General features: G+C 41.6%; 2 protein-coding genes across 2 annotated transcripts in view; both read left to right on the top strand.

Moving 5' to 3' along the window:
• The window catches only part of RFX4 (regulatory factor X4), an 89,984-nt gene extending 85,883 nt beyond the window's left edge, over positions 1-4,101 (top strand). The window contains exon 18 of the mRNA XM_051784372.1: positions 2,639-4,101. Within this exon, the coding sequence (XP_051640332.1) occupies positions 2,639-2,911 (273 nt within the window). The 3' untranslated portion in view covers positions 2,912-4,101. The remainder of the gene's footprint in view (positions 1-2,638) is intronic.
• Positions 4,102-8,651: 4,550 nt separating this feature from the next.
• Positions 8,652-15,789, top strand: part of RIC8B (RIC8 guanine nucleotide exchange factor B) — a 34,239-nt gene continuing 27,101 nt past the window's right edge. The window contains exons 1-2 of the mRNA XM_051784390.1: positions 8,652-8,799; positions 12,086-12,133. Coding sequence (XP_051640350.1) covers positions 8,701-8,799; positions 12,086-12,133 — 147 coding nt within the window. The 5' untranslated portion in view covers positions 8,652-8,700. The remainder of the gene's footprint in view (positions 8,800-12,085; positions 12,134-15,789) is intronic.

Below are 15,789 nucleotides of genomic sequence, written 5' to 3'. Positions count from 1 at the left end.
GCAAATTATCCCAGCTGAAGACAGAGTTTCTCTTGGCATTTGTAAGGGATATGAAAGCGAGTAATTCCCCTGTTGTAAGTCATGACCTCAGTTTCACAGCCTCAAAGGAAAATTGCGCTGAGTTGGGATGGCAAGGGCTTCTGTTATGGTTAACAACAAAGTAGATCAATTACCTCACTGGAAAGAAAAGAGATAATTGTTGGTGTATTATGGCAGAAGTCTAGGTTAATATTGTTATAAGTATATTTTTTAATACAAGAATCTACAGTGACTTCAGGTATAGATCAACAGGTAATAAAGGCAAAGACCACAATAATTGGTATCAAGTAAAGTACTACTGAAGAAAAAGAAAAAAGTTTTTAGCTTTGCCCACATCTTGCATCTCCACAGGTAACATACAGAAAACAGAAAATTAAAAATATTTAAATTTATGTGGTGTGATTTTTGTCCCACTCATCTATCCTAGTCCTGACTCTTACCATCTCAAAGATGACACAGTCATTAGTGGGACATTTCAGATCAGCCAGAAAAAACAATTTATGGATTTGACAACTATGCAAAGGGGACTTTTCTTCAAAGAACTTAACCAGTGGATTATATCATGTAGCAAGAGGAGGCAAAGAGCCATCCTCTGAGGACTGTTCACCTTCTGTCTCAAATATTTATCTTGAGAATTGATAAATTCTTCCAGTTGCTGTAGACAGTGCATAAGTGACTCACTTTTACTAGATGGCTGACTTTTTGATAACTAAAGTTATGGGAGATGAATTCACCTCTGAAGCTATAGTGAATCAAAAAACAACTTGTTTCCTCTATATTCGTTATGGTAAGAGCTTTCTTTAGGCAAAGGCAGTCAGCAGGCACTGGCAGTAGGGTGACTTCTGTGTATTGCCAGTGCAGACCAGGAAAGCAGCATCCTAAATCTGTTAGCTAATCTCCCAAACATTAAAAGTATGAAAATTGTTCAACTTTTTCTGGAACCTCTCGTATCAGCAGCATCAGAGTTGAAGTGTTGACATTTCAGTATGATGCTGCTGTTTAACGCTGTTTCATCAGCTGATTGCACAGGTAAATCCAGCCTCTGTGGTGATGAGAAGTACATGGTAAATAATGCATCATACAGCTTTGATGTCTTCCCTCTCATTTGCCAAATGGCCTGTCTCCCCAGGACACGGAGGAATATGCTAAATCACTATGTTGGTCAAAAATAGTCTTCCTTTTTCTCCTCTCTAATTAGGAGTGGCCAGCATGTGGCTTTGAGCTGCCTGAGGCTTGTGAACTGTTTGAATAGGTTTGCCAAGGCAGGGCTGCCTTCCTGGCTGCGGGCTGAAGGGAGACAGCACAAACTCCTCAGGGGACATTGCTGTAATTGCCTGGGGCTTATGCAACAGTTGCTTATGCAACTGATAAACCCCGGGCCCATTCAGCACTGGAGTAATGTAATGAGACCCTTAGGGAATCACTGACACCTCCCTCCTAGGAACAACCACAGCAGCTCTTCTCTCCGTGAGCCTCAAAAAGATGGGCAAGAGGTTTTACAGTCCTCAGCCTTATAAAGCTTTGGCGTGCAGCTTGAAAGGTTTGTAAGCAACAGGAAAGGTGATAGTCCTACTATAGTTCTGTTTTGATGACAGCTTTCTAGTTAAAAAATAATACAATGTCAAACAACCTAAGACAACGAAATTTTAAATTATGACACTTTTTGCAGAAAAGGCATAAAGAGGTAAAATGTAGAAGCTCTGAAGATACATGGCTGGTCAAGGGGAACAGGGATCCTAACCATCTCTCTGATGCAGATGGGGGACAAAACAGGGAAAGCCATTTCTTAGACACAGAACACAAATGATCTGCTCCTGCAGCACCAGCAATAAGATAAATACATGTTAAGCAAGCACTCATAAGTACAATTTACTTTCAGTTGCTGTGGCTATAAAGGGCAAAAGCTGTTCTCTGTTTTCCTGTCTATCTTCTCCTCAGCACATCTTCTGCTTAGTTGAAGCCATTTGTCAAACTTCTTTGATTTCTAGTTTCCAACTGTTACTGCGAATGGCTGGGGAATAGAGAGATTATTCTTCTTCTGCCTGCCTCTTTTCATAAGTTCTCCAATTAGCTGCTCACTCTGAGGCCAGACCATACTGTTTTTCTGCAGGAACTGGGAGGATGCCTTGTGAACATTCTAAGTGGCAGGCCCCTTCCCAGTAATAAAGATTCTTTTGCTCCTCTCCCTTGAAACTGAGTTGAATGAGCAAGAGTTGGGACATCTTATACTCTGATTTTTAGTAAATAACAAGTTTTCAAGTAAAAGTGGGAGAAAAAGATTAAATTAATTTATTTTTCTGCTCCCAGATATAGCTGCCAGTGCCTAGCACTTTGATAAATTAATTCAATATTTAAAAGCAGTGACTCTTTTGCAAGGCTTTCCCTGAAACTTCGTTTTACTGCAGACACTAGTTATCTGATATTCCACCTTCAGTATGACGTCTTGTTGTTGGAGAGCTGCTAATTCATATGATTTTGGCTTTGTTAAACATAGAATTGTGACACCACCAGCCCATATTTTAAAATTAAGTATATGGCAAATAATTATTTCATTAGTTTTTATTTGTTTGTTTGTTGGTTTGGTTTTTTTTAATTGTAGTACCCTTTCAATGGCCCAACATCAAGAATGGAGCCCTGTTTGATGAGCAGTACTCCCAGGCTGCATCCCACACCGGTGACTCCTCGCTGGCCGGAGGTCCCAGCTGCAAACTCCTGCTACACAAGCTCGTCCATGCACTCCACAAGATATGGAAATTCTAGTGACATGTACACCCCCTTGACGACACGCAGAAATTCTGAATATGAGCACATGCAACACTTTCCTGGCTTTGCCTACATCAATGGGGAGGCCACCACAGGCTGGGCTAAATGAAAATGACTGCTATCAACTAAGCACACGTACTTAAAAAACCTTCATGTTATGTGGGACTTTTCATGGATGTTCTTCAAGAGAGGTGAAGATGGAAAAGATCCCAGGCATATAAACGTAGTTCATAATGTGGGCAGATTGCAGACTGGTATGACTGAACGTTCCTGTAGCTGAGAAAGACTTTTGTGCTGTTCTAGACCAGTTTTTGGGCCAACCTGTGCCTTTTTTAATTCTGGCATGTGGGCCAACCCTGTGTGCTGTCAGTTTGAGTGAGCCATTTTTGCCCCCCTCTCTTATTGACAAATGTTAATGAGTCTTATAAAAAGAGTACTGGAACAAGACCTATTTATAACTTGAATTAAAGACAGGAAATTCACCCTCAGCAAAACTCTGTCACCTGTTCTTCTTTTAAGCTATTAATGCATTCCTTAAAAACCATTCTGCAGAGTCCTCACTTATTCATATCAGTTTCTCTATCTGGTTCCTTAAAAAGACACTTGTTGCTGTAGATTTCAGTTTACACCTAACTTTGTGTATTGATGCACCTTTCTGTTGATCCAGTAAGTTTGATCTTTACAAAAGAGAAGACATGTAGCATTGAATTATACACTGCCTTAAGTTGACTATTGTTCTTATTATATATGTATTTGTGTTAAGTTTGCACAATCTGGAAAAATCTAACTTCTCTGGTCAGTAATGACAAGGTAAGAAGGGACTTGGGACTGGGAAGATTTTGGATTCAGAGCCACATATGTTAAATATGATGATATGAAGCAATTATATAAAGAAAATGACAATGCAAACATGATTATTCACTTAATTACCTATTGACAGGTATGAAAATGTTCTCTCAATTCCTTCACGTGGTGATAATTCTATATACGTCTACAAAAGCAAAATTCAAAGCTGTGCCTTTGAACTTATTCTGTACTGTGTATGTGTGGAAAAATGTATTGTATTTTGGGGAGAATTTTTCTTAGACATTTTCTGTCAGATTTGTAGCTATTTGTGAGTTTTTGTTAGTTTTTATTAACATAGCTTTTTCTTCTGTATTATAAAATGCACCAAGCAATTATGGTGGACCTATTACCCTATGGGTAAGAAAAAAATAAATGGAAATATGACAACAGGCATTTTAGTAATTGTTTTGTAAATAAAATCTTTGATAGCACCCAGTGTAATGATAACCACGTCTATGCCTAAAATGGACATAAGTGTTATTTGTACAGTTGTGCAAGATATATGAGGGATTTTCGCACCCAAATAAAGCTCTTGAAATTGAATAGATGCTATTAAATTCACTTAAATACAAAAACTTCTATAAGATGCAAACCTTCAAGAAATCTTAAATGTAATCGTTCATGTTTTTATCCAATGAAGGACTTGAGAACAGATACAGCCCATAACAAATGAGTAGTCCTACACCTATGCTTGCAGCTACAGACTGCTGAAAGGCTATGACAGGAGAGATGACTCCATATGGCTTAGTTTAAGCCCTGCTGTTGTTGTTCACCCAAGGCATTGTATTCCCTAAGGCAGGTAAGATGTGCTGTCTTCTTTACAGTACCTTGTAAGAAACATGTCGTCATGGGAACACTGGAAATGGAAAAGTCATTTTTCCTCAGGTAAGTAATAAAGGGGGCAAAATTCTCAGATCTTGCATATTTAACTAATGGGAAAACTGGCGAGAGTTTGGGGTCTAAAGAGGAACGTGCTGGAAGTCTGCAAGGACGGAGGGAGAAAGGCTGCTCCAGGCCATGTTTGGCAAATGTCCAGGCTCTTAAATACTTAGCCAAGGTGGGACTTTCAGAAACACACCAGGAGCCAATCTCCACCTTCAGGTACCTGATGAAAATCTTGTACTCTCAGTTAGTGTCACAGACCTTCTGAAATTTTGCCCCTGTCAGCTTGTGTTATTATGCAATATACTTTTACTTTTATTAATGACAGGGATGATCAGGCTTAGGCTAACTCATTTGTTTTATTCTTATTCAAGTTCCCTTCAGGCAAAATTGGCTACATTGTGAAGAAAGATTCCCATGAGGAAGTTTTTTCAATTGCCAGTCTCTAGCAACTACAGTTTTGATGTGTTTGAGACCAAATCCTATATTGTTATTGAAGATGTTTAAATCAAAGCATCGATTCTTGTCTATTAATTTTTAACAGGCATAGAAATATCTGCTTCCTCAAGACTGTGTGAAATTAGGATGAGAAAGACAGTGACACTAGAATATAAAAATACACTTTATTTTCTTCAATGAATTCCAAATCTCTGCATTGCTTTGCATCTGACAAGAGCTCACTGTGACCCAAATCACTCAAGTCATTATCACTGGAATGTTGATCCATCTCCACTTACCTGATGGACTGTTGGTCATGACCTGTCATGGTCCCTCCAAGGAACAGATGCATTGTTAAAATGTTTGTGGGCAGAACTGACCAGGAAGGATCAGGATGGAGGTGAACCCAAGCACCAGTCAAGAGAAGCCAGAAGCACTTCCTATGTTTTTCATAGTAACTTGTTGAACCAAATGAAGTCTAATCTCCATTGACTGAAAGAGAGGAGAAAATGAGACTATTTTACTATATAAACATACCATATCCTTCAACATGTTTGGGGACAACTCCATTACCCTGATTTCAAGAGCTAAGGCAGACTGTTCAGGAAGGAAGATGGATATTGGACACAGAAATAATAAAAACTTTCTGAGCAGAGAGCTGCAACACCGTGCACAAAGGCCTAGGAGACTTTGTTCTAACCAACAGCAGCACCACAAAGCTGCTCATAAAAACAGAGCCAAGAACATCATCAGTCAGATAGGGGTTAGAAACTCTTTTGCAAAAGAATGTCCACAATCATTCTGGTTTTTTTAAATTAATTTAGAATCTTGTGTTGATGCTACAGGAATCTGAATGTGTGCTTCCAACTACCTTTGAACTGCTTCCTGATGAGGGCTTTGAAATTTAAACTGGACACTCATGGGGAGCAATATATTGATTGCCAAATGCAGCTCTACAGAGGTCACCATCACCACCTGCATCAGAAGTGCTGCAAGGGAAATCAGGCCCCCTCCCTGACCACCACAGGTCAGAGCCCACTGTAGTAACACAAACCACTGGAACTTTCGGGTCACACGAGTGTACACCAGGTTGGGAAGTGCAGCTTCTGAGGGGATGATAACCTCTGGGTAGAATGGCTGGTTTGGGGCAAAAATCTCTTAAGTCATCCCAGTACAAATTGCCAAACCTCTTGAGTTAGATTCTGCAGCCTTTCCCTTGACCATGGAAACCAAAAACTGCTCTTTCTTGCCTAGATATGTATTTATCTGAATATAAAGTAAGTGTGTGACTACAGAAACGTTTCTGAAGAAGCTTTTATACCACATGCTGAAATATTCAATCTATTTCACTTTCTCTTCTGTTATTATTTTCCTTTTTTTTCTTATTTCTCTTTTCTTTCTCCTTTTTCTTCTTTTTCTTTTTCTTTTTTTTTCTTTTTCTTTTTCTTTTTCTTTTTCTTTTTCTTTTTCTTTTTCTTTTTCTTTTTCTTTTTCTTTTTCTTTTTCTTTTTCTTTTTCTTTTTCTTTTTCTTTTTCTTTTTCTTTTTCTTTTTCTTTTTCTTCTTTTTTCTTTTTCTTTTTCTTCTTTTTTCTTTTTTCTTTTTCTTTTTTTCTTTTTTCTTTCTTTTTCTTCTTCTTTTTCTTTTTCTTTCTTTTCCTTTTTCTTTCTTGCTCATGTTCTGTCTTTTTTTCTTAAACAAATACACTTTTTATTAAAAATGTGAACTTTTTATGGCCTAAAACATAGGAAAATAAATTATAGATATTGGTAACATACACAATAGAATATAAGTTAATATTATATATTACAGCATAACTTACATAACACATATAATATTTTTAAATAGATGTATATGCACACATAAATGTATATGTATGCATGCGTATAAAAATCCATTACAATTCTTCAAGATTTTTCATTACCAGGTAGAAAAAAGACTCAGCGGGGGAAGAGCAGTGAGAACACCATTCAGTGGCATGAATCCTGTTTTTGTCAGGCTACCTCTTGCTGTTAAGGTCACTACCCTTTGACAAAAATGGCCTCTGACCTCCCCAGCCCCACAATTCTGTTGTGACTGACCCTGAAACCCATGAAATTCAGGGGCAGACATTGCTTTGGAAGGTTTAGATAAAGCTGACTAACATGGGAAGGGCGCATGGTATGCACCCATCTGAAAAGGTCTGGCAGTTCTTTGGTAGAGGATGCAATTTATTCTGTCCCCCTCTTTCATTGAAATCCTAATCCTTCATATGCTACATAAAGTGGAAACTAAAATGGACTGATGATGAATAACAATGTGCCTTTAAAGGGTAGTAACAGTTTCTTAATCTTAATCTTTATTTTTTAGGTTTTGTACTTAAAAAGAAAATAATTTGCTATGTACAATTAAAATGAGTATTTTGCTGTGCTATATAGTAAATCTAAGCAGGCTTATGACTTCTATAGAGTTGTAAATCCGACAAGGAAAGGATTATTTTCATTGGGTTTCTCTCAAAATCTGCATTAGTACAGACGTGGATCTAACTCAGAAGATAAGGCTGGATTTTGTTACTCCTTGCAGTCCAGTGACCGTGCTGTTCTGGTTTTATATCTCAGTTCAACCCGGTGTGGCAAGAAACCCCTACCCAGAAAATTCAGATCCTATTTTGGGTCTGCATCTTAAACACACGCAGGGATGCAGCAACAAGTCTCAACACCTTCAGTGCTTGTAGGAGCCACTATCCATCTGCAGGTGCAACCCTGTTCCAGTGGTATTTCCCACCATGGAGCCAGTCACTTGTGAGACTAAAGGTTTCTCTTGTGACCATAATTCGAGGACAGACCGACCACACCTCCCTTTGAACATGTTGTTTTGTTAACTTCAGTATATCGTTCTCTTCTCTCTGGACACTTAATTTCGATTATAGGGTGCCTTGAATATGGAAATACTATGTGTCTTCTTGCTGTAATTTAAACCCACGGTCTTGCAAAACTCTTTAAGGAGGCATCGTTCACCTTGCCCGGCTCTGCCCTCCTGCCACCCACCCATGCTGCCACTTCCTCAACGAAACAGGGAGACTTTTTCCACCACTGCTCTGGGACGTTGGACTTGAGCGAAAGGGGTTTGTTTTGCAGCCAGACATTGTGGCAAAGCCCCACTTCAGGGAACAGACACAGACTTCGCCCGTGGTGGGGGCCCAGTGCTCAAAAAGTTTGAGGAAAGGTGGCCAGCCCTGGTTTTGGCAGCCTTTAGCCTTCTGATAGCTATGGTATACGCAGGGCAGGTCGTAGAGAGCAGACAAGCCTAAGAAGGAGGGATGCGCCATTGGGCATCCCCACGGCGCATTCCCGGCCTGCCGCGCCCGCCCGGGACTCGAACCGGCGGCCTTCAGCCCGCTCCGCCGCCCTTCTCGGCGGGAACACCCGGGGCTGCCCGGCACGGACTGCAGCACCCATCGTGCCCCGCGGCACCACAACCCCGGGCACCCCGCCGCGCGCCCCGGCGCCGCGCCGCTCGGCATGCTGGGAGTCGTAGTCCTCTCTCAACAGCGGCCTGCCGGAGGCGCGGCAGCCAATAGGAGGGCTCGCGGACGCGCGCCGCCGGCCCCTGCAGCCAATGGCGCGGGAGCGCTGCCCGTCAGTCGGGGCGGTTCCCGAAGACAGCGCCAGCCGCGTCAAGGGGCGCGGCGCGGGAGGTCGGGGCGCAGCGGGGCGCGGCCGCTGCCGGCGGCGCGGAGCGGGGCAGGGCGGGCATGGAGCCGGGCGCGGAGCTGGGCGCGGTGCTGGAGGCCGTGGAGGGGCGCGGCGGCGCCGAGGCAGTGGAGCGGGTCCTTGCGCGGTACAACGAGGAGGTAACGGGTCCCCTCCCCCGCCCCTCTGCGCCGCTCCCCCGGCGGTGTCGCCACCCCGCCCGCCCTCGGCGGTGCCGCCGGCATCGTCCTGCTCCCCCGGCCGGGGCTGCACCCTCGGCCCCCCGGGCTCGGCTCGGCGGCGGGTCCCCAGCGCTCACCGCTTCTGCCGCCGTGCCCCCAGACAGCGACTCCGGGGCGGCCCGGCCCTGCCCTGCCCTGCCCTGCCCGGCTCGGCACGGCACAGCTCGGCACGGCACGGCACGGTACAGCCTCCCGGCCCTTCCCTGTGCGCTCCCGCCCGCAGGCCGTGCAGGGCACCGCGGCACTGCGGTGGTGAGCCAGGGCATTGCCCAGGGGAAGTCAGACTTTCACGGGAGCACAAAGCCAGGGTTGTCGCGGGGAGATCAAGCCCGTGGTCGGGCTCGGCCCGGACACCTTCGGTCTTTTGGTCGGGCAGTGTTGTGGGTTATCGGTGATGGGGCTGTAAAAAGAGCTATTCCACAGCCTACATCTGCCGCACAAGTCTTTTAACCGGCATATACCGCCGAGAAGAGGCTGGACAGAATAACACCGGAGTCTCTTGGCTGCTTGCCCACCTGCCACAGCACCGTGCACCTGCCCACCTGCCCGAGGTGCTGCCCTTTGTCACCGGCTCTGGAGAGGCCTTCCTTCCACCGCCTGGGCAGTGACCGTGTCCACATGCACTGGGAGGGAGTCTGTGTAAAATGGGCCGCCAAATCTCACCTCATTTTTCTGTGTTTCCGGTCAAGCAAAGCAAAAAGGGAGGAGGCAGCTCCGAGCAGGTTGAGCTTTTAGTGCTGACAGGTGTGAAAGAGTACCAAGTGTCGTCTACTGCCCTTGCAGCGTGATACATGTGTGCTCAGTCAAGAAGTGAAGGGATTTCCTGGTAATGCAGGAAAATACAAATCTGAGTGACAATACGTGTTAGGTGGATTTAATTTGCCCTCCCCCCATCCTCCCTCTTCTGATAGGGACATTTTGACACCTAGATTTTAGTACAGCAGTATAGTCCCTTTTGAGAGATTACCTCTCAGCCCATCAGGTGTCTGTCCTTTGTGTAGATGCTTGTGTGACTGGTGCACAAGTCTCTAAAGCTGGTACTGACTCAGAGTTTGGCTTTGGATGTAATTTAAATGCAGTTGTGTTGAACTAACTATCAGCTGAAATTTAGGAATCTGTTACAGGAACAAACATTCAGATTCATAGCCAAATGAATGTGGATTGGTGTATAGTTATTCTTCAGCCTCCAAGAGGTGTCTTGAAATTTGCTGCCTTAAGTGCAATATGTTTTAAGACTAACGATAGCAGTAACTGGTTTCTTAACTTAAACTTGAGCTTTTGTGCACATGAAATTCAAATGTAGAGATAGATGCAGCTGCAGGGCACTTTTTCTGAGGGATTGGTAGACCAAGGGTTTGTTAGACACATCTGTTTTAACTTAATGGCCTCTGAGGTACAGAGGAAGAGTTCTGATTGAGGAGAATTTTATGTCTGCTCTTACTTTTCAAAATGACCCTGTGTTAAATGTTAAAAAGCATGCACAAACATAATTTCTTAATTTTGCTGTATTTGGTTTTATGCCTTCTCAGTAGCTTTCTGAGATTATTTAGACTTGAGTTGTCAAGGACAGAGTGAGAGCTGGTGCAGTTTCTATTCTGGCATTTCAAGTCTTTGAATGAAGTCTTGGAGTTACATGTGTAGCTAAATACTGCTTTTGAAGTGGGATGGGAAACTTTTAATACTGTCTCAATATAACATTACTCTTACTGTGTTTGTTACAAGTTTTCCATCGTGTTTCCTACCTCTCTTTTTCTCTACGAGGTGTTATTAACTCACATATTACCTGTGGGCCAATGATGACTGGGTAGAGCACTCCAGTTTCCAGACCTTTACCCATACCTCTTCTGGGCTTTAGGTTTCCTTAGGTTTTTTTCCAAATAAGAAACTTAATATGCTTTAGTTGAAAAGAAAGGATGGATCAAGATGCAGGTGGCTGTAGAATAACTATAATAAGAGAAATCAATAGGTCTGTTGTTGCTCCTCTGTGGTGTTCCATTTGCAATGATTATTGCAAATCTCTGTTCCTCCAGCACTTGGACTTGTTGCTGTCACTACATTTCTTTTGTAAAATTTTCAAAAATATTCATGTGCAAACACAAGGGTTGCATTCTCTTGGTTAATTACTCATCATTTAATGTTCACCTGCTTTTGACTGGCATGTTACTAAACTTGTGCAGTTCAATCAGGAGCCTTGTAAGAGAGAGGAAGGCAATTGTTTTCCTGCTGTTGAGAGAGGAAGGGAATTACTTTCCTACCATCCTCCAGGCTCTAGCTGATGTTGGTAAATTTTGATGGTAGGGTAGATGTCCAAGGTCTTTCTGTGTAACTGCAAGCTTGGGTCATGAAAGGTAAGAAGTCCATGAATGTGCTATGGAAGGTCACTTTTGTTTTCCAATCACTTGCATGATGCAGCAAATTGTATATTAGAAACAGAAATTGAGATTTTTATTTTTTTTCTAGCCTTTCATTATGCTTAATCATTTAGCTTGGAAGTTGTAAAATGTTAAAATAACTGTCCGATGTTACTGCTGTTTTCTTTGGCTGTCAGAATAAACTTTGTCACATGAGTAATATTTCACTAATAACATACTTCAGGATACTAACATAGAATTAGACTCAGCTGCTGTTTGAAGTGTTTAATAAGTACTTGTTGTTAGACCATGTCTATCTTGTGTTTAATTGTGCCAGAGAAACAAATACCTTGGTAATGTGGTTTGGAAATTGCCAGAATACAGAAAGTGGTAGTTTTTGTAGCAAGACTTATTTGATTTATACTACTTGTTTTCTGGGCAAGATGGTACTGTGGTTGTTCTGCTTTGGAACAGTCAGTGCAGTTAAAAGCTTGTAAACAAGGTCTGCTTGGGAAGGAATCTGAGGAATAAGGTATTTGTAAAACACAAGGCTCTAGTTTATGTTTTTTTCACTCTATCAATGCCACATGTGACGTGGTTAATGCTCATCAGAAGTGCAACCTGTAGATAAAGGCTTACTCTGCACCAGTAATAGTTGTAAAACTGTTCAATGAAGCCACTCACTGGAGCTCTCACTGTTGGGTAGGATGGGAAAAGGACATGAACTGACATGGTTATGGACTCACTATCTGAGGCTGGTTTTAACCAGACTACTGAAATTTTATGATAATTTTGCAGGCATTACATACTTAGCAGCTGATGTGCATGTAACAAACTCTTGTCTTTATTTACAGAATCGATCCACTTTCAGATTTGATCCAGCAGATGAAGACAAAAGAAAGGTAAGTAAAAGAGGGTATTGAGCTGCATACCTCAATGTAGAAATATCAAAGCAGTCTCTTAACTTAGTTGCTGTTGTAAAATGGTGCAAGCAGTGATTATAAAGTTATGTTTTAATTTTTGTTTCTTCAGTGCAAGAGACATGACAACTACACATTCCCTTTTTTTCTGAAAGAGAAGACCAAATTTCCTTAGCAAAACCCCCAGTCTTGAATGAAAGTAGTAACAGAAAAGCCCATAAATAATTTCACTGGGTATAGATTTGGGATGAGATGGAGGAATAAGGGTAAAGATAACTCTCTGTATCTGCTGAGATAAAATTTTGCAATAGATTTGCCCATTTTCTCTCTTCTCAGCATGTAGCAATATGAAAGATGTATTTCTTGTCTGTGTTAGATACTTAAATAATGCTAGAGGCTAAGAAGAAGTAATAGGTAGAGAGGACAGCTATGAAGCTGTAAGGGAGGCAGAGCTACAGAAGGCTGTTAATTCAAAGGTAGAGGTAATCAGTGGTATGTGCATGTTGGGTTTCAAAGATGGGAAATGTTTGTGTGTTGCAGTATTGAGCTGTGCAGGTGTGTCAGGGCTTAACAGATCCCCCGACTCCCACCCACAGCCTCGTATTTAAAGCTTGGACGTGGCTTTTTTTATTTTTTTTCCAGTTGTTATTTTTAGGGTGTACTATGTAACAACAAGACTCTTTCTGTTCTGTAATTAATTTTTGGGCTGATTTGCATATTTATTCAGAAAATGTTCATCAGTGAATGAGGCTGCATGTTTCTGCTATTTCTGGAATAAACTCAAAGCTTAAAATCAGAATTGCAAGGTTCCTGCAAGGGTAGCTTGTTTGAAATTGGACACACATAGATTCATTCCATGATTTTGTGCAAAATCTAAATATTTTAAGGTATTAAGTCTTTTTCTGGTAGAAATGGGCAGGATGATAAATCTGTCCTTTGCATTTGCAAACCCATCAGCTGTGTAATCCTAAGTTACAATTCTTTATTTACACAGATGGCTTGAAGACCTCTTAGCTGGACTTTACCTATGGCTTTACTGGAAGCTGACGTTCAGTAGTGCGGTGATGGACTGTCTGTGTCCTTTTTGATCTGTAGAATAACTCAGCCAGGATCTTGATTTAGTTTTCTTAATGTGTTTGTGTTCGCACATCTCCTTCCTCGCCATCCCTTCCATCTCTTTTCACATTGCGAGTGAACAAGTGTCTAATCTGAAAAACAGATTGCCAGTTAGAGAACATGGGGAAGGCTACTCAACTGCACATGCTCAATATCTTTAGCGTCTGTAAAACACTGAGCATTCTCTTTTCACCATTCAGTTAAGATAAAAAATAAAAATGTTTAAATTGAAAGGGAACATAGTACATATTCTTCTAAGAGCAAATTGCTGAAGTTGTCAATAAAATTGATGAGAATTTCTTGAAAACAACATGATGCAGCCTCAGGTTCTGTTTTCTGTTTAGTTAATGTAATTGAGTTGATAGTATTTGCAGTTCTGCTGCTATTAACTTAGAATGATTGGAGTGAAAGGGAGTTTAGACAAAGGGTCACAGTCCATTATGAAGTCGTATGGTAGACTTGATGTTCAGCTACGGGGGCAAATACAGAGGGACTTCATGATTTTGCCGTTGGTTTCTGGTGCTATTGAAAGTTTGCATTATAAGCTGATGAATGCAACACTTAGTTCTTACCAGTCTCTTGCTGCACATTGGGTTTGTTCATGGCCTAGGAGTAAATTTGCTTATTTACTGCAGCAAGCCTGACAGACTTTGTTGTAAGGCATTAATGTCTATGCAAGAGTGCAAGTAAAAGATCAATTATAGCAATGCAAGTTTTTTCTCTGCCTCATCACGCAGGTTCAGCCGTGACCTTAGGATTACATCAAGGTTGTGTCAGTGGTGTGATTGTGTTCTGATGTAGGTGTAACTATGCTTTAAGCTTTTCTGCATTGGATACTGTCTGTTAGGGAGAGGACAACCCATACACAACAGTGACATGCTGTAAAATATGAAAGATAGAAGGGCAAAACTATGGCTTGACTGGAAGCTGGGTGAATTGGACAGAATAAGTTGCTCTGCAATGATATGGCTATCAAAGCATGATGCTTTAGGCTATAACCTAACTAAATCAGCACTGACTTTGTAATATTGAATTCCAGGAGGAAAGTAGGTTGTGTCCTCTAGAAGGCAGGAAAATGCTGTCAAGCATGTCTATCTGGACATAGCCACAGGACTTTAATACATCACAGGGTGATAAAACACAGGATTGTAATGTGAGGTGTCCTTCTATTTGTTCTGCTTTGCTTAATGATGTATGTGTCTGCATTGCCCTGTATGGTGGATGCTATCTGTGGATATAAATCAGGTGGCAACCTGTGTTGTACTGTAAGATCTGCTCAGATACCAGCCATATCAAGTTGGTGCCATTCCTTCTTAACTTTTTATATTCTAATAAAAAACTATGAATTTCTGAAAGCCCATTTTCAGTTTCTGTGTGTAAACTGTATAGAAATTGCCAACCAGAAGTAAATGTGTTCTGGAATAGCAGCTGAAATTAAGGCAGCAAGGTTGCTTCTGAGGGCCTTAGCCAGCTCTTAGAAATCTAAAATATTTGTCTCAACCAGTCAAGAAGCTGTTAACAGTGTTTTACTGGAAAAGTTGAGTCTTCAGAACTGTGTCATGGTTGATACACAGTTGGTTCTTTAGGTCTGTGCTGGAAGCAACTCCAGAATATTAATATCTATTCACTTGACCGGGCAGTCACCTTGGAGAGAGGTGTCAGGTGTAGTGTCTCCCTCTCTGTGTGGCACAGTGGGTACTTCAGCTCAAGCCTCACATGTCATAATACAAAAAGGGAAGGCTTTTTAGGACCACTTTATTTAATAGCTTTGCTCTCTGTTATTTATACCTTGTCAGGGCCAAACACTGCTGCTGAAGTAGCAACACAGTTGTGCTGTTTACAGACTTAAAATTTTAAGCAAGTTATAGCACTGTTTTTGCCCTGGAAATGTCTGTCAGCACTGATTGCCTAGTTAGCCATAGCATTCCACAGCTAGAAGTTGCTACAGCACCATTTTTTGAGGTGATATAACAGAAAAAGTACATCTGTCTGTGGTAGCAAGCAAGACTTTTTAAAATTGGATGGAGATGCTGAATTCGGGGGAGGAAAGCTTAAAAAAGGGAGCAGCAGCCAAATGTTAGAATATTACTCGTATTCTTACCAGAAGTGGTAAGATATTTATGATTCACATATTTCCTCTTCCACTCTGTACCTTTCATCTGCTCCACCTCTTGTAGTACTTGCAACATCTGGTTTCTGCTGTATTAGCTCCAGCTTACTGTGTTGGGTCAGTTCTGTAATACAGATCTTTAGAGTTTTAGATCAGTTTTCTTGAATTACTGTTCAGGTTCAGTTTGAACAGGATGGGTCTAAAATTCAGTGGGAAGAAAATCACCCAAACAGTCTTTTCCTATGTTGCTGAATGTTTTCAAGATGTTGAAATAGCTGGTGGTAAATCATACCCAAATGTATTGTGGGCCTTTCTCTCCCAATTAAATTCATGATGTGGGCCGTGGACAGTACCATATTTGAACTTTGGAAGGATGGAAGCAGTGAAGTATGTTGATGGAGCAAGATGCTGT

This window comes from Manacus candei, unplaced genomic scaffold (genome assembly GCF_025592945.1).
Source record: "Manacus candei isolate 608988 ecotype Guabito, Panama unplaced genomic scaffold, ASM2559294v1 h1tg000018l, whole genome shotgun sequence".
Taxonomy (NCBI): Eukaryota; Metazoa; Chordata; class Aves; order Passeriformes; family Pipridae; genus Manacus; species Manacus candei.
The sequence above is the reverse complement of the archived record's forward strand: the minus strand, read 5'-3'. Positions and strand labels throughout refer to the sequence as shown.